The following is a 21,940-nucleotide window of genomic DNA, read 5'->3' on the forward strand; positions in this document are numbered from 1 at the left end:
ACTGCAGTGGAGTAGCGCTAGCCAAAACTGCATCAGTAGTTTAAACAACATGCCGTTTGGGATTTTCGCAGCGGGTTTCTCTTTGTTTTTGTTTTTTGTTCTTTCTTTTTTTTCATTCCGCGTGACGGTATTGAAAATAAAGCCCCTTCATATTGCTCTTACCACCGCCTGAGTGGCCGGGAATGTGGTGCTGATGTCGGCAATGAAAAGCGGCTCAAGTGGAATTTGGAAGAAAAGGGGATCTCATGCCGTGCGTTGCTGAAAAGGGCTGAAAACATTATTTCATCAGGGCAGGCTTTATTAGCAGAAGGCAACTCTGCCTTTAGGCACACCCTCTCCGACCTGAATGAACTTAATTAGAAGGCAAGCAAGAAGCAATAATATGGTGTGATGAGTGTGAAGTGCAATATTTTCTGTCTAAATATTGTCGAGCCGGACCCTTCGAGCTGGATGAACTGAACGAAACGGCAAGAAGCAACAAATCAGTGCAATATGTTTGAGATAGTGAAATAATTGTATTGTAAATAAAATGGGCCCCTTTTTGGTATCAGTAAGTTTTTGTAATGATTACTTGGTGTTTTTTTAAGTTAAAGAAATGCTTGTCATCTGCTTCACTTGCAGCGGTGTCTAAAGGCTGTGGGGGCACACATTTTTGGTGCTTTAGTTACCAGCTTCAGAGTCTACAACTGTGGGGAAGTAATTAGCGTTGCCTGAATGGTTGCCAGCCTTCTTTATCTCCAGATAAATGAAGCTGCAACATAAGTTTTGTGCTGCTCCCAAGCTGCTCCAAAATCAAGCTCTGATACAATAGTGCTCCAAAATAACATTTTTTTAGCTCCAAAAATTGCTCCAATAGTTTGAATGGCTGAATCAACCCTGCCAAGGGCTCACAGCCGACGACTAAGCTACACAGCTGGCAAATTGAATAAAGTTTACTCTCTCTATCTGTCAGCTTGATAAGGCACCCAAGAAAATCAAACGCAATCTTCATTGTAACTCGTGCCGCAACTTACCGCCCGATGTTCACCGTCGCTCTACAGTCGTGTTATCTCGTCGATAACACCGCGGACTCCAAATAAAATTCTGCGATTTGTATAACTGCAATTTTGAGCCTACCAAGGTTCCCGGCTTTTTTTTTTTTTTTTTTTTAAGCGGCTGACCAGCAAAACAACCGGCTCGTCAAACCTTTTCTTTCGGCGAGTCATCACCACAGAGATATAGCGTCTGGACGAATTCAAATATCGCGAAATGAAGGCTTGTGAAAAGACCGCACTGTCAGGGCCTTGATCTTGAGCAGATTGCTACGTCGCGGGCAGTTGCGGGTGATGTTATCGCATTTCTGTTCTTTTGTGATGAGCGTGTGAGTGCCGGTTCGTGTTCTAGGCACTGTTAGGATCGGCCAACACAGGAATTCCTCGCAAGCCCTAGAGCAAAGTGTGCGTGGATGAATCACCCAGAGGCACGAGGAGGCAAGAAACCCTGGCGCCAGCGGCGGCGGCGGTTTCAAGTGGCGGCTTTTATATCCTCGGTTCACCGGACGCTGCGGGCCACTTCTTTTCTTCATACACGTATGAAAGAAGGGTCCACCGAAAGGAAGCTGCAGTTTCAAGTGCCCAAGCTCTTCGGTTTCCGACCGTCGGCAAGAGCAGGAAGTCGCTTGTCTTCACGTGCTGGGAGCCGAGTTGAAATTCCGTTCTCACGGGGCCTCCAAAATGAAGACTTGCGCGAAGTGGTGCAACTCCGGCACAAGACACGATCCATGACGTGGATATTCACCCTTTCCATCGACCGAGTGGTCCGTGTGCATCAGCCACGCCTCATGTCGTGGGCGGTACATCAAGTGTCGTCCACTGCCCACCTGATTGGACAACCTGTGTGATGTTAAATTCCCTAGCCAGGGATCTGGGGAATACGAACTCTATTTAAACGACTGTATTCGTGTTATTCTTGTTCTCCTGTCTCGACTGTCATCATGTAGAATAAACCTCCTGTACAGTTTCCTCCTAAGCAGTCACCTCGAGTCTTTAGTCCGACACCATGGCGAACCGGGACCTGCGGGCCTGAACGAGTCAGACAACCCAAGGGCCGCTCATCTCTAACAGCACACTCTATTTTGGACGTAAGTTGGCGAACTGCAAGAAAGCTCCTGCAAATTTTATAATCGCTATTGATCGGAACCAGTTGCTCCTTTCACCTTTTGTAAAACCTGTTAAAACACAACCGAATTGGTATTCACAAATTTACAAAACGGAGTCACATTTGCGGCAAGCACTGTGCGAAAGGTCGGGTTTGTATAGCAGCCATATGTCTATATGTGGTCTCTACATTTTGTTTTCCCGTCATGCAAACCAATCCTTAACGTGTCTCTGCCGTACGACTTGTCAATTCCTTCGGGTCCGGGTTACGTGCTGTCGAACAAGTTAATCAAGCCGTGCGAAGGAGGAGCGCAATGAACGCGAAGCGGCGCCAAAGCAGGCCCAAAGCACTCGCGCCCAAAACTACTGTCGCCGAAGCAGACGACAAAAGCCGACGGAATGTATTCCGCCAACGCACCCGCCAGCGCACGGGGAACGCCGGCGCTGCGCCATTTGCTGCGCCATCTACATTGTGCTCCGCGAGTGATGGACATTAACAGCCCACCGGAGAGAGCGAAGTCGGTGCTCCTGTTTATCTTGCTCCGTGCTTGGGACCATACACCACCGACACACGCAATAGATACACAGAAGTCGCCTTGGCTAGATTACGTATAGGGCACGCACATGCAATGCACTCGCACTTGCTCACTGGATCTCCAAGACCTCTGTTGAGCAGGTGCGGAGAGGCCCTATCCGTTATTCACAGCCTCATACAATGCAAGGCACTAGAAACAACACTACACAAACACTTCACAGAACTATACAGACAACATATTCCGCTACAACCATCGTACTTTTTAGGGGACGACCCCATGACCCCATAATTACCCACAAGCACACTCTCAAGTTTCTTATTGATGTCAAATTTTTACACCTCGTTACTTACCGTGCATGTTGACCACCTGGACCTTTACACCAGTCATTTTCATTGTCTTCTATGTATATGTCATTTCACGTATATTTTTAGTTAAATGCTTTATATTTACTATCACTTCGTCCTAATAAAACTACTTTTCCTTGGCGCTCTTTGCCCTTAGTCGGCCTTGCGCCATAAAAACCCAATCATCATCATCATCCCTCTCCACTGGCCTTCCACTAACAGATCTTCCCCTGAAATGTTGCTCTGTGTCTACCACTGAAGAGGGAACCAGAAGTCCTTCCTGTTTTCATTTTGCAAAATCCCCCCCCCCCCCCCCCCCAACTGCTGGTAGTGCCCCAGGGCACTCCGAAATGCTATCAGCTTACTGTACAGTGGTTCTTGAGTTGGGGTCTGTGCACCTCAACAGGTCGATAGTGTTATTTAACACTTTCTTGCCCACAGGAAAAGCAGGAATGTGGGGTAGTTTAGCAAAGGTTTTTTCTGGTTGCAAAAAATACGCAATACTTAAGTGTATGGTATCAAAATGTAGGAAAGTAAATTTTATTTGCATTGGTGTTATTGTGGAACAACATTTCTTTTTAAAAAAGCTGGAAAAATTTTGTGACCAAGTGAAAAGAAGCAAGCGAAAACGTCAATGTTTCCCCACAAAAAGAAACAAAGAAAATTCAGTATGTAAATTTTTTAGACATAGTAGTTGTGCAAAATTCCTGCAATTTATCAGAAGTGTAATCACAGAATTTCTTGAATTACAGCAAAAAAGCTGACCTCTCCAAATCTCACCTGGAATGCAGAAGTCAACTATGTGCTGCAGTTAGCAGATGATCCGGCCCGAAAAAAGTTACCACACCAAAGAAAGGCGACCTTTAGAACAGGGTCATTCCATGCCAAACGTCCCAGCTGTATAGTCGGCCATCATGGATTTCTTCAGTAAAAATTGTGGCTCATCCTTTCATATTCTGAAATGCTCCCTCGAAGTATTTTTGTTCAAAAAATTTTGTTTTCCTTTTTCTACCCGCTTTTTTATCTCAACGGTTTAAAGCAAAGTTAGGTCTGGCAAAAAATTCATAACAAAATCAATTCTTTTTCAATCGCCATAATTTTTGCGTGGACATCATGTTAAAGCCCTGGACTGCCGTACACGGCGTTTCTCTAAAATTTTTGCTTTTTTTTGTTCTCGTTACGCCATTCCGAAAATACGCAATATTGCGCATTTTCAAACTTCTTTAGCGAATACAAGCACACTCTCTAAGCCAATGAATAATTTCTTTCTAAATATCATCATTGTGGGCAACTAGTTAAAAATATATTGACACTGAAAAAATAAGAAATGTGCGAGAAAACATTTGTCAAATTAGGAAAAATTTCCTTTCTAACCCATATTCACCCTTAAATTGCGCATTGTTGTGCTCGTTGCAAAAATATCAAATACAAGGCATTCGCTAGTGCAAATCATCGCAGTTTATTTCACAAAATTTAATCGAAACAGCTTTTGTTTAAGCAGAGAAAAAAAATTTTGAATTTCGAAACTGACATTTCACCACGCTGTCCGACAGAGCATCTTCTCTGCATGTCACCAAGGAGCTGTTGAAACAAAAAACGACCAAGACATGTGTTTCCGTACGGTAGCAGCATTCATCCTGTTCTTTAGAACATATTTCATTTTAGTAAAAAACAAAGTTGGGAGCAAAGTTTTCTCCCGACAACTCTTTGGAGACTCGGACATGCACTGTAGTCGAGTACGAAGTTAGCCCAGCCAGGACAGTGGAAAAGCATGACGTCTCACAGTGATGGAAGGATCAAGTGCCTTTGATAGAAAGCGCTTTTTCGAACCTTTCTGCAAGTTTGACTTTTCTATCTTGCATCTTGACTTTTCTATATTGACTTTTCAATTTCCTTTCTGGCCCATATTCACCCCTAATTTGCGCATTATTGTGCTCGTTGTAAAATTATCCAATACAAGGCATTCGCTAGTACAAACCATCGCAGTTTATTTCAGAAAGTTTAATCGAAACAGATTTTTTTGTTTAAGCAGAGAAAAAAATTTTTGAATTTCAACACCGACATTTCACCACGCTGTTCAACAGAGCGTCTTCTCTGCACAGCATGCACCTGCCTTCATGAAATACGGCCGAGACAGCGGCTTCGTGCTGCAAGAATAACTTCCTCTGCAGTGGTATTTCGCAGTGTCAATACGGGAAGGAGGGATAGTTCCCCTGTTGGTGGGAAAAGTACAACGTGGAGAAGAAGGGAGAGAGAGAGAGAGAGAGAGCGCTTTCTTCAGTGGCCCATTCTACGACTACGTGTAGACTCAACGGTTGGCTGGACAGGAGTCGTGCAATCACTGTATCTCATTCCCGCTAACGCGTACAAATAAATCTGTTCAACGCGATGACTCGCCGCTGTTCGCTTCCTAATGTTCGGTATACATAGGATACCACACATACGTTTATCTACTTCTTTCCAGAGAAGCCCAATTTTGCAAAGAACAGCACGCGAGCCAAATTGGATGACAAGGCAGAACAGGCCAGATCACTGGCATTATGCACAACTATTGGAGGGCGATACAGGACAGCGTATTGTTCAGTCTCATCGCCGTGCTGTCCGCAGTTCAAATCAGGGAGGTGCGTTCCGTATTTCCAGCTCGGCACCACTGTTGCCTGGGTAACTGGCACACTTGTTCACCATGCATGCTTCGTTGTCTAGGTCGCACACGGTCTTCGTCAGGATTTCTTCGGTTGTTGTGTTGATGCCAGCAGCGTGAAGCATAAGCTTGATATTTCGATGCTCGAGGCACACACAAGCTGTGTGTGTGCCAGATCCGCCGGCTAACACGCAATGTGGAGGACAGGCTGACGAAGGTAGAGAATCTGCACTTAAATTGAGAGGTCTTCTACCACTCCTCGTGCAGCTCTCGCAGGTTCGTCAAAAGTAGGCGCTTCTGGTGAGTGCGAATAACATCTTTTTTTCCCGGAAGACAATAGGAAACTGCGTCGTCTTCGTAAAATTTCCTCACAGCTTCCTTTATTTCTTTGCTCAAAGGGCGCCCTTTTCTCCTTGGAGGTACCCTAAGAACACCGCTTTCTGATCTGAGCTTTACGGCCTCATGTGCGTGTCGCTCCGGTGCCCCCAAAAAATCCATAATTTTTTGACGGGACCACGACCTTGGTAGCAGTGTCAGAATTTGGATTTTTTTCCCTCTCTCGTGTTCGCAACTGTACTTTTCCTTGAGATCTTGCATCAGTGACACATAGTCGACTACATTAAATTCAGTGTTAATTTGAGCCGAAGAGCTGGATGGTTGGGCAAGCCCAAGGCCTGCATCCTCGAAGTCTTCCCCTTCATGAATATGACGAAGCTTCCTTTTAGCACACGAACTTCGGTCCGTCTGCCGACAACTTCTCATCACCGAGCTCTCGCCGGTAGCTACGCGGCCCTCCTCGACATCTTGGCTTGCTGCTTCCGTGCCACTTTTGCTGACATAAGTTTCTCTGGCGAGAGATCCGGAAGCCTCTGTTTTTAGCGTTTTGTAGCAGCGTCAGTTACACTCCTGGCACAGCTGGTTTCCCGGGATGAGCCTCAGACGAGGATGAAGGTCGGCTAGGGCCGTTGTGATCACCGAAGGTCCGCGGCGGTTTTTATCAGGCTCCAAGAAAGGATGGCAACAGCTTTTAGGTGCTAGCAACGTGGCGTACCTCTTGACATACACCATGCAGTGATGCCCACATACTGTTGAAATGCCTTCTGTTTGCCCTGATCGCATAGTCAGCAGGCGACGGTCTGATTCCGGAAGTTCGCGTACATTCATCACGTACTGTCATTTTGTCTGCGTTCTCTTGTGGCAGTCTCTCGGACCAAGGGAGCAAGCAGAAAGTTCATTTTCTGAAATCAAACCAAAGCAGCACTACTTAGAATGTTACACTTCGATGCATCCTCAAAGCAATGAAAGAAAACTGAATATTACTTCTGGCTGAAAGTTTTTGTTCGTGCCAAGTAGGCACATATTTTATTTGGCAGCCTCGTATCGCAATAAGCCACCTAAACGCAACTGCAAGGAGTACGCGCATACGTAATAGCGAGGATGAAGCAGGTGATCCAAAAATTATCAAAAAACTGATATGCTACTGATATATAGAGCCACTCACCTCTGGCATCAGACACTGAAGTCGTGAAACGACTCTCTTGCACGGAATAAGCTGCTCCATCCATGGCCGCTTGAAACTCGCAGGCAATGAGACTCCGTTTTCTTTGCGAAGAAGCAAAGTCGATCTACTTTGCAAAGTCGAACAAAGTCGAACAGTATGTGGGCATCACTGCATGGTGTATGTCAAGAGGTACGCCACGTTGCTAGCACCTAAAAGCTGTTGCCATCCTTTCTTGGAGCCTGATAAAAACCGCCGCGGACCTTCGGTGATCACAACGGCCCTAGCCGACCTTCATCCTCGTCTGAGGCTCATCCCGGGAAACCAGCTGTGCCAGGAGTGTAACTGACGCTGCTACAAAACGCTAAAAACAGAGGCTTCCGGATCTCTCGCCAGAGAAACTTATGTCAGCAAAAGTGGCACGGAAGCAGCAAGCCAAGATGTCGAGGAGGGCCGCGTAGCTACCGGCGAGAGCTCGGTGATGAGAAGTTGTCGGCAGACGGACCGAAGTTCGTGTGCTAAAAGGAAGCTTCGTCATATTCATGAAGGGGAAGACTTCGAGGATGCAGGCCTTGGGCTTGCCCAACCATCCAGCTCTTCGGCTCAAATTAACACTGAATTTAATGTAGTCGACTATGTGTCACTGATGCAAGATCTCAAGGAAAAGTACAGTTGCGAACACGAGAGAGGGAAAAAAATCCAAATTCTGACACTGCTACCAAGGTCGTGGTCCCGTCAAAAAATTATGGATTTTTTGGGGGCACCGGAGCGACACGCACATGAGGCCGTAAAGCTCAGATCAGAAAGCGGTGTTCTTAGGGTACCTCCAAGGAGAAAAGGGCGCCCTTTGAGCAAAGAAATAAAGGAAGCTGTGAGGAAATTTTACGAAGACGACGCAGTTTCCTATTGTCTTCCGGGAAAAAAAGATGTTATTCGCACTCACCAGAAGCGCCTACTTTTGACGAACCTGCGAGAGCTGCACGAGGAGTGGTAGAAGACCTCTCAATTTAAGTGCAGATTCTCTACCTTCGTCAGCCTGTCCTCCACATTGCGTGTTAGCCGGCGGATCTGGCACACACACAGCTTGTGTGTGCCTCGAGCATCGAAATATCAAGCTTATGCTTCACGCTGCTGGCATCAACACAACAACCGAAGAAATCCTGACGAAGACCGTGTGCGACCTAGACAACGAAGCATGCATGGTGAACAAGTGTGCCAGTTACCCAGGCAACAGTGGTGCCGAGCTGGAAATACGGAACGCACCTCCCTGATTTGAACTGCGGACAGCACGGCGATGAGACTGAACAATACGCTGTCCTGTATCGCCCTCCAATAGTTGTGCATAATGCCAGTGATCTGGCCTGTTCTGCCTTGTCATCCAATTTGGCTCGCGTGCTGTTCTTTGCAAAATTGGGCTTCTCTGGAAAGAAGTAGATAAACGTATGTGTGGTATCCTATGTATACCGAACATTAGGAAGCGAACAGCGGCGAGTCATCGCGTTGAACAGATTTATTTGTACGCGTTAGCGGGAATGAGATACAGTGATTGCACGACTCCTGTCCAGCCAACCGTTGAGTCTACACGTAGTCGTAGAATGGGCCACTGAAGAAAGCGCTCTCTCTCTCTCTCTCTCTCCCTTCTTCTCCACGTTGTACTTTTCCCACCAACAGGGGAACTATCCCTCCTTCCCGTATTGACACTGCGAAATACCACTGCAGAGGAAGTTATTCTTGCAGCACGAAGCCGCTGTCTCGGCCGTATTTCATGAAGGCAGGTGCATGCTGTGCAGAGAAGACGCTCTGTTGAACAGCGTGGTGAAATGTCGGTGTTGAAATTCAAAAATTTTTTTCTCTGCTTAAACAAAAAAATCTGTTTCGATTAAACTTTCTGAAATAAACTGCGATGGTTTGTACTAGCGAATGCCTTGTATTGGATAATTTTACAACGAGCACAATAATGCGCAAATTAGGGGTGAATATGGGCCAGAAAGGAAATTGAAAAGTCAATATAGAAAAGTCAAGATGCAAGATAGAAAAGTCAAACTTGCAGAAAGGTTCGAAAAAGCGCTTTCTATCAAAGGCACTTGATCCTTCCATCACTGTGAGACGTCATGCTTTTCCACTGTCCTGGCTGGGCTAACTTCGTACTCGACTACAGTGCATGTCCGAGTCTCCAAAGAGTTGTCGGGAGAAAACTTTGCTGCCAACTTTGTTTTTTACTAAAATGAAATATGTTCTAAAGAACAGGATGAATGCTGCTACCGTACGGAAACACATGTCCCGGTCGTTTTTTGTTTCAACAGCTCCTTGGTGACATGCAGAGAAGACGCTCTGTCGGACAGCGTGGTGAAATGTCAGTTTCGAAATTCAAAATTTTTTTTCTCTGCTTAAACAAAAGCTGTTTCGATTAAATTTTGTGAAATAAACTGCGATGATTTGCACTAGCGAATGCCTTGTATTTGATATTTTTGCAACGAGCACAACAATGCGCAATTTAAGGGTGAATATGGGTTAGAAAGGAAATTTTTCCTAATTTGACAAATGTTTTCTCGCACATTTCTTATTTTTTCAGTGTCAATATATTTTTAACTAGTTGCCCACAATGATGATATTTAGAAAGAAATTATTCATTAGCTTAGAGAGTGTGCTTGTATTCGCTAAAGAAGTTTGAAAATGCGCAATATTGCGTATTTTCGGAATGGCGTAACGAGAACAAAAAAAAGCAAAAATTTTAGAGAAACACCGTGTACGGCAGTCCAGGGCTTTAACATGATGTCCACGCAAAAATTATGGCGATTGAAAAAGAATTGATTTTGTTGTGATTTTTTTGCTAGACCTAACTTTGCTTTAAACCGTTGAGATAATAAAGCGGGTAGAAAAAGGAAAACAAAATTTTTTGAACAAAAATACTTCGAGGGAGCATTTCGGAATATGTAAGGATGAGCCACAATTTTTACTGAAGAAATCCATGATGGCCGACTATACAGCTGGGACGTTTGGCATGGAATGACCCAACACAGATTACCTTCAAATCAGCAAGCAGAAGCAAGGGGAGAGTTCAGAGGAAAAAGTGGAACTTGTCAATGATTGCATGTTGAGGTTCTTGGCTTGTTTGATGCCCATCAGGAAAAATGTGATGAATCAAAGTTGTATTCGTAGCTAGTGCTGCTGATAACATGTGAAAAATTGTTTGCAGACTCGTCTAAATAACCACAGTGGCAACGTTTCTGTGGTGCCACAGAGCATGATGCCGATGAGCGCTTGTCACATGACTCCAGAGGCGCTTTAAAAGTAGATGCCAACCGTAAAAAAGGAAACCAAAGAGCAAAGGATAGACAGAAGTGTCTGTACAATTTACTAGATGTTGCTAGCTGTCCATGCAAACTCGGAGATGGGCAAAAGTGGAATCTAAAAACATGAAAATCAAATATGAAAACATCGATAAAGTACTGTTGATTTAAATAGGTGGAGGGCAAGAAAATATTCCCCAGTTAGTCTTCTTGTCGAACCCTATTGACTGGGTCAAAAAAGGAAAACGAGTTTTTGCCACATCGCATGTACGTTCAGCTGACATACGTGTAGCATTCACTAGTACAAAAGTTGGCTTTTTGCTCAACACTGCAGCTTTGCGGAAAAGCTGGATGCACGAAAAGAGGGCATTGTATGGGGTGGCTTCAGCTGTCACAGCGAATTATTTGACCGTATGATACGTCTCAGTGTTACTTCATCCTGGAGTCGCCCATCACCTTTGCAGTCCCAGAAAGGATCCCCACACAGTCATGGTTGAGACCCCTTTGTCGTAGCTGGTTCCAGCTTCACCATTGTTTGTGATTGTGTGAGTACTGTTGTCAGCTCATTGATGGATACAATATTTCCAGGTGCCTTGGAAACAGGCACCACCAAATCTGCAATGCCTGCCAACCCGATGTCTGTGTAAATTGAGATGGGCATACGGCACAATCCTTGTAACAGAATGTCGTCTATGAAATTCATGAAGCGGTCAGCACTTTGTAAAACTTAATTTTTATTTCCCTTTAAGCCTAGCTTGTGTAGTGCCCTAGTTGTAAGTAGTGTGCAGAGCAGCCTTTCCTCCGTCTGCGCAGCGGTCAGCGTGGCCAGACCACAAGGCGGAGTGTGCCGGCCTGTGCAAGGTGGCCCCCCGGGTGCCTGATGCGTCCGTGCGCCTGTTTTCCAGGCTGCTGGTGAAGCTGAGGGTGAGTGGGCGAAGGGTGGTAGGGGAAGGTGCCAATAGGACGGGGACCAGGAACAATCTGGGTTGAGGCGACTGAGAATAACAAAACTGAGCCAGCATCTCACTTTATATAGTGACTTGTTACACCTGCAAAAGCGCCATTCATTATTATTTGAAAGAGTCCTCACACTCTGCTTGGCCCATGGGGTGTTACCTGGGCGGTTTTTGGACCACAGTGTCATCACCTAGGCACTTCTTACAGAGTAGATAGCATAACAGGCCATAACTCAGCAATGTGGTGACCTCAATGTGCACTTGTCGACAAATCCTACTTTTGGTACTTCTTAAAGTGAAACTTAAAGACAGACAGATAGAATAACTTTTTTGGCCACAGCTGGGGCGATTAGGCCGGCGATGTCTTCTCCGTCGGGTAGTGGGGCCCCTTTTGGGCAGGGGTCCAGTGCCCTCGGCCAAGCAGGCCAGGTCTTCTTGTACTTAATGGTTTGGATCACACAGGGCAACCTTCCAGCACTTCCCGCTTGTGATGGTAAAGAGGACGGGATAAGATTGTAGCCTGGATAGTGGTATGCTATCACGGGCTCATATGTGTGGGATAGTGATGCGTGACTCAGGAGCAGAACAATGTGTACATGTGTCTATGTAGTTATCCGGTAGTATCGCTGACTCATTGGCAGGGGTGGGGAAGAAGCAGATCTGAAGTTGCCTATAGATGACTGCTAAGAGTCGCGTTAGAGATGGGTGAGGAGGTGGAAGAGCAGTATGCTGCAAACTGTAATACAATATTTAAAGGGAAGCTTTCTATGCCTCACTGATGGGATCAATGTCAATAGTAAAACGCACTGCAGGAAAGCCAACTTTCACAATGGGACGGCACATGATGATGATGGGTTTCCACAAAGGCACATAAAGCGCCTCAAAAAACAATGCTTTTTGTGGTCGGAATCGAACCTGGGTTCTTCGCGTTATGAAGCCGATGTCTATTCGATTGCAGCATTCTGACATGATCGAAACATTTGGAATTCTGAACTTGGACTCAGGTAGCATCCCTGGTAGCACAGAATGTTGCCCGAACATTTCCGCAACGTTTCCCCTTAACGTTGCCAAAACGTGGCTAATGTCTGCTTTTTTTAACATTAGGGCAATGTTTCCCACAAACATTGCGTCAACATGATATTAGCATTGCTCCAACATGGGGGCAACGTTTTAAGGGTGTTGTTCTAATGTTTGGATAACGTTGTTTCTGACGTTCGGCAACGTTGCTCCACTCTTGAAGCAACCTTCCAGCCACGTGCAGGGCACATTTGAACAACGTTTATGAGACGTTTTCTGATGACGTTGCAGCAACTTTCAACCTACATTTTCGCAACGTGCATACCACATTTAAGCATGTCCCTGTACCATTCAGACGTTGTGACAACATTGCTACAATCTTGCAGCTACTTTAGATATACACTTTTAACATGCAGTTAGCATACAAAGAACGTTGCTTCAACGTTGAAGCAATGTTTTTATGAAGTTTCAATAACATTGCTACAATTTTGTGGTAACTTTCCAGCTATATTTTTACAACGTGCGGGTAACATTTAGAAAACGTAATTTTGATGTTCAAGCGATGCTTCCTACAACGTTACCGCGACTTTACAGATACGTTTTTCCACCACGAGGGCCGCATCCGCGCACTGTTGATAGACGTTCAAGCAATGTTTCTCTTACGAAGCAACAATATTTCAGCAATGTACAGGTAACTTACAGTTACATGTATCTAATATACATGCAACAATAACTAGATGAAAATAATAGAGGTTAACTTTTTCCTAGAGAGACGATTGTTGACTGCATGATAAGCGAGCAGTTCAAACCTCGTCCGCATAAACGCCTGAAAGGTATATGAACCGGCATTTTAGACCTGTATATTCACACATTTGATCCCTACACTGACCAACACACACAATTAAGGCAGTCCTGAAAAATAACAAACTAAGAAATGGCAGAATTTTAAAGCAAGGAACATGCAGCTAGCGTAAATAACAACACTGAGACTCATTAAGATGAAAAGACATGTGCTTTTTATTTTACCATTAACCATCGAACTGAATACGCATTCGTTAAAGCCTTGAATTTCGCAAGTACGCTGTTTCAACCGATGTCTTCGTTTTCCTCCTCCGGGGCTCGCTTGTTCTTCTGCGCCTTGACGAGTCAATTTGATGACATTCTTGACGGCCATGAACCCAGTAACACAGGGTTGTTACTGCGACGATTAATTCTGCGAAATGAACAAAAGCTGTAGTTTAGGAGAAGTTGCAAGGTTGTTACAGCATAGACAATGTCTCACCTCTCAGAACACCAGGACTTTTGGTATACAATATGGCCTCATTGATTTTCTTGTACGGGCAGTTCAATTGGGATTTGACAGCCATTCCTGGGAAACAAACAAAAGGGCATTGCTGTAACACATAGGGTGCTCAAAAGCTCACCTGCACTTTGGATGAAGTTTGCTGCCAGATGAGCTAGCTTATTCCCGCGTCAATTTTGTGGTGCTGGTAAATCTTAAGGCATTTCTGAAAACAAAACAGAGTCAGAAGGGGTGCAGAAAACTGAAGTGAAGCAAATTTTAGCTAATGGAGAAAACCTTACCTTTGGGAAGGCATACAGCAAAACAGGCCGCTTCACTTTCCATTTTGTCTTGCTTGTTTAACTTTTTCTAATGCCGGTGTGGACACGCACATCGCATGAGTGGGTTTAGCTCACGCATCCCTGGAAAACAAAAAAGGATAGAAATACTTCATTATATAAAATACCCTACAGAAATTTCTTTACAGGTCAATTGAGTAATTAACTGAAAAGTCATCAGACAGCGTGCAAGAAAATTTTCAATGAACAAGAGAAGCCGACCAGCTGATGAAGACGTGGTACGTCGGCAATATTAGTTGAAAGAGGACTATAATTGCCTCAATGCCCATAAACATAAAAACGCAACGAACAAAAATGAGAAAATAGGCAATTGTCAACAGAGGTCGGCGAACTCACTCATGAGTCCACTCACTCAAACTCATTTGGACTCAAACTCGCGCGCGAGTTTGAGTTTGAGTGAGCGCGAGGCTAGTGTGGCATGGTGAGTTTGAGCGTGAGTGAGTTTGAGCCGAGTGATCCCGACTGAGTTTGAGTCCGATTGAGTTTGAGTACGCCTGAGACCTAGGGAATTCTGAGTCCATTTTGAGTTCTGAGTCCATTTTGAGTTTGAGTCCATTTTGAGTTCTGAGTACATTTTGAGTTCTGAGTACATTTTGAGTTTGAGTCCATTTTGAGTTCTGAGTCCATTTTGAGTTTGAGTCCTTTTTGAGTTCTGAGCACAATTTGAGTTTGAGTCCATTTTGAGTTGAGTCCATTTTGAGTTTGAGTCCATTTTGAGTTTGAGTCCATTTTGAGTTTGAGTACATTTTAAGTTTGAGTCCATTTTGACTTCTGAGTACATTTTGAGTTTGAGTACATTTTGAGTTTGAGTACATATTGAGTTTGAGTACATATTGAGTTTTGAGTACATTTTGAGTTCTGAGTACATATGAGTAGCCTAGCAGGCAGCTATGGTTGGCTGTTAAGTTTCATGCGTCACTGTGGGCTCGGAATTCAGGTTACCTGCGGGTACGGCACCAATCGCGATCTGCATGATCGGTTGGGAGGGAGGGGGTGTCTGATTTTTTTAGTTTCTTGTTGAATTTTCATAACCATAAGCACTTGCTGTATACCTAATTTTCGTGGCTGGGCGCGTGGGTGATAATTGACTGGTGAGGTCATAAAAAAGGGTTGTCTTAACTTTTCCTCCTGACGGATCCACTAAGAGCGTGGGAAAGGGTGGTGGGAAAGCACACGGCGGCACTGGCGTGCTGGTTGTTTGCCTGCTACTGTTAACTGCTTGATATACTAGGGGTCACAAAGGAAGAGGTGAAAGCCGGGGGGAAATGGGGGCGGGGGCTGTCCTTTCTGCTGTTTCAAATGAATTAGCTGAATTGACTGGGCAGCGCCCCTTAAGACAGAATAATGACCACATTAGATTGGGTGAAAAGTGAAACTGATGAGGCCAAGGCGTGTAAGGTCCGGATTGATGGATTGATGGAATGAAAGGTCCGGATTAATGGAATCACGCGGGGTAAATAAAAAAATGCTTCCTGATTGTAGTCATCAGGCAGTCATAATGAGTCATAGATTGGGTAAAAATTCAAAATGACGCTGCGGGGGCATGTGAGGAATCAAATTCAAGGTCTCTATGTGGGGAATCATTCGGGATGAAAATGCGTTATGGATATATCATGACGTAGTCATGGTAAGTCATAGATTCGGTTAAAATTGAAGTTCATGACGCTAGGGCATGTAGCGTATCAAATTAAAGGTCTCGATGAGGGTAATCACGTGCTTCCTGATTATTATCATGACATAGTCAAAATGGGTCATAAATTAGGTTAAAATTCACAATGATGCCACTGGGTGTCCGGGGCATCAAATTGAAGGTTCAGATAAGGGAAATCACGTGGGACAAAAATGTGGTAGGGCTATATCATGAGGTAGTCGTGGTTAGTCATTGATTGGTTTAACATTCAAATTGATTCCGCTAGAATGTGATGGGTATCAAATTAATGGTCTTGATGAGCGGAATCACGTGGGAGAAATACAAAAATGCTTCCTTGTTATAACCATGAGATTGTCATGGCGAGTCCTATATTGGGGTAAAATTTGAAGTGACCCCGCTAGGGCGTGTAGGGTATCAAATTTACGGTCTTGACGAGGGGAATCACGTGGTACAAATAAAAAAAGGCTTCGTAGTTCGAATCATGAGATAGTCATTATGAGTCATAGATTGGGTTAAATTCAAGGTGAGGCCGCTGAAGCATGTGGGGCGTCAAATTGAAGGTTCCAGTTAGGGGAATCACGCCGGACACTTAAATAATGTGTCCTGGTTACAGCCATGAGAGTCATGGTTAGTTTGCCTGGTATGAATTCCATATGACCCTGCTAGGGTGTGTGGGGTATCAAATTAAAGGTCTCGTCGAGGGGATCACGTGGGAGAAATATAAAAATGCTTTCTGATTATAATAATGTGGATATAGCAAAAGGTATATAGCAAAAGGTACTCACTCACACGCTCACTCACTCACACTCATGCTCACACTTTCACACTCACTCTCACACTCTCACTCACACTCATACTCACAATCACTCTCACTCACACTCTTACTCTCACTCACTCTCACGCACACTCTCACTCACACTCTCACACACTCACTCCACTCACACTCACATTCTCACTCACTCACACTCACACTCTCACACTCACACTTACACTCACACTCTCACTCCACTCACATTCTCACTCACACTCAACTCACACTCTCACTCTCTCTCTCTCACACACTCTCTCACTCACACACTCTCTCAAACACACACACACTCACACGCGTGCATGCTTGAAGTTAACAGCTGGGTACGGTGGTGGTCATTGCTTACAACGACAGCGTGGTGTTTTTCCGAGCTACGAGAGCTCATCCCACCTAGAAAATGCTAATAAAAACTAATACAAGTGCCTCGGCAAACAATGAGGCACTTTTTTTTGTCCCACGTGATTTCCCTCCTCGAGACCCTCAATTTGATACCCCACATTCTTTAGCGCCACATCTCTCTGCATTTTCACCCAATCTGAGACTATCTATGACTCCCGTGTTACACGGTTCGCCATTTTCGATATTTTTCTTATTTCTTTTTTTAGATTTTTAACATTTAGTTTTATCGATTCTCCAAATTTACGCTTTTATAATGATTACAGGTTGAACTTCCGTGATATCTGCCTTTTTGTGTATATGCAGGGCGTTACAAGATCATGGCGGGGGGGGGATAGGGGGAGGGGTGTACTCGGCAAAGAATGCTACGCAATAAAACAGCAAAGGTATATCCATGAACGCCTCGCGCTTCAGAGATTCGTGGGGACAGTTCACTTTGACACAAGGCGTTTTTTTAGGATGCAGAGCAAGAATGCCCGGAACCATAACCCTAAACAGCTTCGACATAAATGAACGGAGCAGTGAGCGCACGTCCCCTCACCCAATCTTGCTTGTTTCGACCTGTGGACCCAGCACACCATCGAGCCTGGACCGCCTCTGTCATGAACACGAACACGGAGCCTACATAAAGAGTTTGGTATCCAATATATATTACAATTGCTTCCAACCAGCGCTACTCTTCATGGGCAGCAGGTATAGCTGTATTAAATCTGCAACGAAAATTGTTTCCGACCTCATAGGAGCTATGGTGTCATGTCATGGCGAATGCAAGAGTTTGACCTCACGAATTTGCACCCCTAATATTTTCACCACGCGTGAATTTGAAAACACTGACTGCTAATGAAATCAGAGTCCATCTGACCCTGAGTAAATTCCTAGCATGAGAGAGTTGTGAGGCCATTTGAGTTCTGAATTAATTATGAGTTCTCAGCCCATTTTGAGTTCTCAGCCCATTTTGAGTTTTGAGTTCATTTTGAGTTTTGAGTACATTTTGAGTTTTGAGTCCATTTTGAGTTTTGAGTACATTTTGAGTTTTGAGTACATTTTGAGTCTTGAGTACATTTTGAGTTTGAGTACATTTTGAGTTTGAGTTCATTTTGAGTTTTGAGTACATTTTGAGTTTTGAGTCCATTTTGAGTTTTGAGTACATTTTGAGTTTGAGTACATTTTAGGTTTTGAGTACATTTTGAGTTTTGAGTCCATATTGAGTTTGAGTACATTTTGAGTTTGAGTACATTTTGAGTTTTGATTACCGTATTTACTCGCGTAATGAACGCACTCGCATAATGAACGCACCCTGAAATTTAGTCTCAAAAACTGGGTTTTTATTTTCCCCCGCACCCCCAACTTTTCAATCATGCAGTCCCGCGAATGGCCGTAGTGTGGCTTTCCCGCTCCACTCGCTCCCACTGGTGATGATAGCGCATGGAACCTAGAGCCATCTGTCGGAGTAAAAACGAACAAACACTTCGGCGCGGCGTTGTCGGCTCTCGCTCAGTCGGCTCAGTGCATCTGTTCTAGTCCTACTTGTTTTCTGACAGCCATATCCTTTCAGTGAAAGCGTTCTTGTCTAGCGCTTTGCAGTCACAATGGGCCGAAATGTAAGTTAATGGCCGGTTTTAAGTTAAAGGCAGTAGACTACACACTTGAGCATGGGAACCGTGCTGCCGGTAGGCATTTCGGAGTCGCCGAAGTCTGCGTGCGATACTGGCGGAAGCAGCACGACAAGCACGGCTTGCTTGCTAATTGTGTGCGCTTGTAGTTACTGCAAAAAGTAGGTTGTCTAATCATTTTTTTTTTTTTTTTGCTTTGCGGCCTTTCTTGATCATACCTAGTGTCACTAGATAAACTATCTAGTGTCACTAATCATACCGAAAATGTTTTCGGAAAATTACCTTGCGTAATAAACGCACCCTCAAATTTGCTTCCGTTTTGCGGGAACAAAAGTGCGTTCATTACGCGAGTAAATACGGTACATTTGAGTTTGAGTACATTTTGAGTTCGGAGTACATTTTGAGTTTTGAGTCCGAGTGAGTTCTAGTTTTCCGCTCAATGTGAGTTTGAGTTTGAGTGAGCGCAGATGTGCTGCTCAGCATTCAGTCTGAGTTTGAGTGAGTGGTGATTCGAAAAAAAAATTGTGAGTGAGTTTGAGTGAGCTGCGCCAACTTTGCCGAGGTATGATTGTCAAGAATGGAAACATTACACAACTAGACGAAATTACGTACAACGACGTATTTTCTTGGTTGCCTAATTTTACCTTTTGCTCTCGGAAAATGTGCTTAAAACTGGCCGTGAGCTGCTTTATTTTTTTTGCGTATGCCGTTTTCTTTATAATTATAAGCATCCGACGTAGACCAGCTTTTCACGTGAAAAGTTTGTGAATGCTACAAAGACGTCAGGCATTGTTTTACATCGTAAAACGGTTAGCATAACCAGATGACAACATATGGCTTAACTGCAATGCTAATTGTGTTCTGGAACAGCATGCCGCTGAAACTCGCGTGAAATTAAACATAACAAAGTTAAATTTATTAGTTATATTTTTCGTGCACGACAGCAGCTGTGGCGAGAAGTAAATTAAAAGCCAATCGTACGTATCAAGGTTCTTGCATAACCTACACTCCATTTCAGCATCATAACAAAAGATTTACTTCTGAGCGCCCACCTGATTTAAGCGCTGAATACATGTTCCACGTTTTACAACTGTACGCATTCGCAAAAGCAAGAAGGATGCTTAGAAGCTAGGTGGGAGGGCAGTCTTGTTCCCACTCTTTTACGAAGTAAACTGCGTTCGAAAGAACGAGGCGAACTCTGAAAATCGAACGCTTACCTTCACTGGTCGGTTGCTATGAACTTTCCGGCCCACAAATATTCGCCGTAACATGCGGCCACAACAAAATTTCGTACATGGTTCCTTCTCCATTCCGTTTGATTGTCAGGATGGTGCGCGCTTTTCGTTCACTTACCCCAACCCAATGCCCCAGCTACGGCTACCAGGCGCAGAGGAGCAGAAGGGGACCGATCTGCGAGGGGCGCGCACGTGTGCGCGTGTGAGAGGAGGGTAGAACGTTGGCCAAGGGCCTTTTTTCTTTTTTTTTTTTTTTCCAGCCCTCCCTAACTTTGCATCGCAGCTGCGAAAACTTCCTTTGCGACACACTCTAGAAGGGACGGGGAGACGACGAAAACAAAAAATAAGGCATGCAGGGAGAAAGGAACGCGCGAGGCGGCGTGCCTCTCCCAGCACCTCGCCTTTTTCTGAGAACGCCTGGCCAAGTTTCGTTTTGCGCCAAACAGAACGCGACAAGTGTTCGATGCATTGGAGCCTCTTACGAATAAACATTACACTAGAAAAAATCTGAAGATAGTGTGTGCAATGCTATTGGAACGGAACAAAAGCAAAAATGGGGAATTTAGTTTTTAGGTTACTTGGAATTCAGGTTCGTTTGTATAATTAGAAAAGATCCTTGAAATATGCCAATGAGCTTTCGTACAGGCAGTATCAGCTGGAAAATGGGTGTCAGGGTTAGGTCTTTGTTTTGTTTTATTGTTTCATATATGTTACAATATGTATGATGGTGCTCTCGGGGTAGGTGAAATGTCAATGGGGAAGTTGAAATATATAATACATGTTATTTATTTCAAACAAGGGTGCAAGATGTGGACTAGTCGGAACGTTCGCTGATCAGAGGGAAGTGACTAAATTTCACACGAAGGGGGCAATTTAAAGAACATAAACTTTGGGTTTGAATTCGTCTCATGAATCAAGTGTAATTGCTGCAGCAATTGAAAGGAAAACACATACGATTGTAATTAGCTGGCGACATGTATGACTTGCACTCCCCAGTATGATGCACAGAAGTTTTTATAGCTTGCATATAAAATTTCACCAGTAAATTAATTTTTTCAAACAATTATGAGGACCCAGCAACAAGGAAATGTTTGAGCCTTCTATCTAGATTATTTTTGTCTGATGATATACAGGCGGCGACATAAAAACAATCCGGCCATGCAAGCTTTAAAGCGGCCCTAAATAGGCTCCTTCCAAAGGTCGCCATTTCAATCTCGCAATCACTAGAATGCACAAGTTTCCCTTGTCGATTCACGATTACCTTTTTATAATACAGCTGTAATTTACTACCTAAGAAAGGCGCGCAATGTTTCAACAATAGGAAACTAAAGTTGGGAAGTCATTTCTAGGTGCTGTTTTCAGGCAGTTATGAAAAAAGCTAGGCGTATCTTCGCGAAGCTCTTAAAGATACGGCCAACACATTGAATGAAAAGCACGGCGTATACCCTATCAGTTTGTCTTTCCAATGGTGCACGTTCCCCAAAAGAACACATCTCCATTGTAAATAGGCCGCGTTAAATTTCGGTATGTACATAGTGAAGTGAGCGGCTATATAGGAACGTAGAGGAAGCCATTAAGTCGGAGTACAGTAAACTCGATACTATTTGACGATGGCATAAAAAGTTATTTTCTTGTTGTAATTCCGGTTTATTTATTTATTCAGCAAATAATGGGTGCGAGAAACACACGGCAATGAAACCCAAGTTCTGATTCGTGCCTCACGCATGCACTGACGTCGGAATATGCTGCATGCGCCGTTTGTTTCATGCGCGTGTTGGCTTAATTAGCAGGCGCTGTATTCGGTCAGTTTCCTGGATATATGTGGCATGCACATGGACAAAATTGCACCCCACCGGCATTTGTAAAAGACTCACGAAAACAGCCCGATAGCTGGCCATACGTGACAACGCACAGTCGAGGGTGAAAGCTGCGCGCGGCTTTATCGGTGCGCAGAAGCTGTGTTTTGCTCCTTAAGTTTAATGATGTGTTAAAATCGCCCTAAAATATCTGATTTCACTGATTATGAGGTTTCACACGCCGACGCTACACAGGCGATGAGGCGCGCCGTAATAGAGGGCTCCGGATTAATTTTGACCACCGGGAGATCTATTTAACGTGCGCCGAAATTTCGAACACACAGGCATTTTCGCTTCCCGCTTCCACACACACAAAAAAAGCG

The 21,940-nt window shown here is 44.3% G+C and overlaps 1 protein-coding gene across 3 annotated transcripts in view; it reads left to right on the forward strand.

Moving 5' to 3' along the window:
• The window catches only part of LOC144141609 (histone-lysine N-methyltransferase SMYD3-like), a 129,929-nt gene that overhangs the window by 11,538 nt on the left and 96,451 nt on the right, over nucleotides 1–21,940 (forward strand). For 2 of the 3 annotated variants that reach the window (XM_077673156.1, XM_077673162.1), the window contains exon 3: nucleotides 11,258–11,368. The exons of the other annotated variant lie outside the window; for it this stretch is intronic. In XM_077673156.1, coding sequence (XP_077529282.1) covers nucleotides 11,258–11,368 — 111 coding nt within the window. The remainder of the gene's footprint in view (nucleotides 1–11,257; nucleotides 11,369–21,940) is intronic. 3 annotated transcript variants of the gene reach the window in all.

This window comes from Haemaphysalis longicornis, unplaced genomic scaffold (genome assembly GCF_048455015.1).
Source record: "Haemaphysalis longicornis isolate Haplotype H1 unplaced genomic scaffold, Haemaphysalis longicornis Haplotype H1 scaffold_1, whole genome shotgun sequence".
NCBI lineage: Eukaryota > Metazoa > Arthropoda > Arachnida > Ixodida > Ixodidae > Haemaphysalis > Haemaphysalis longicornis.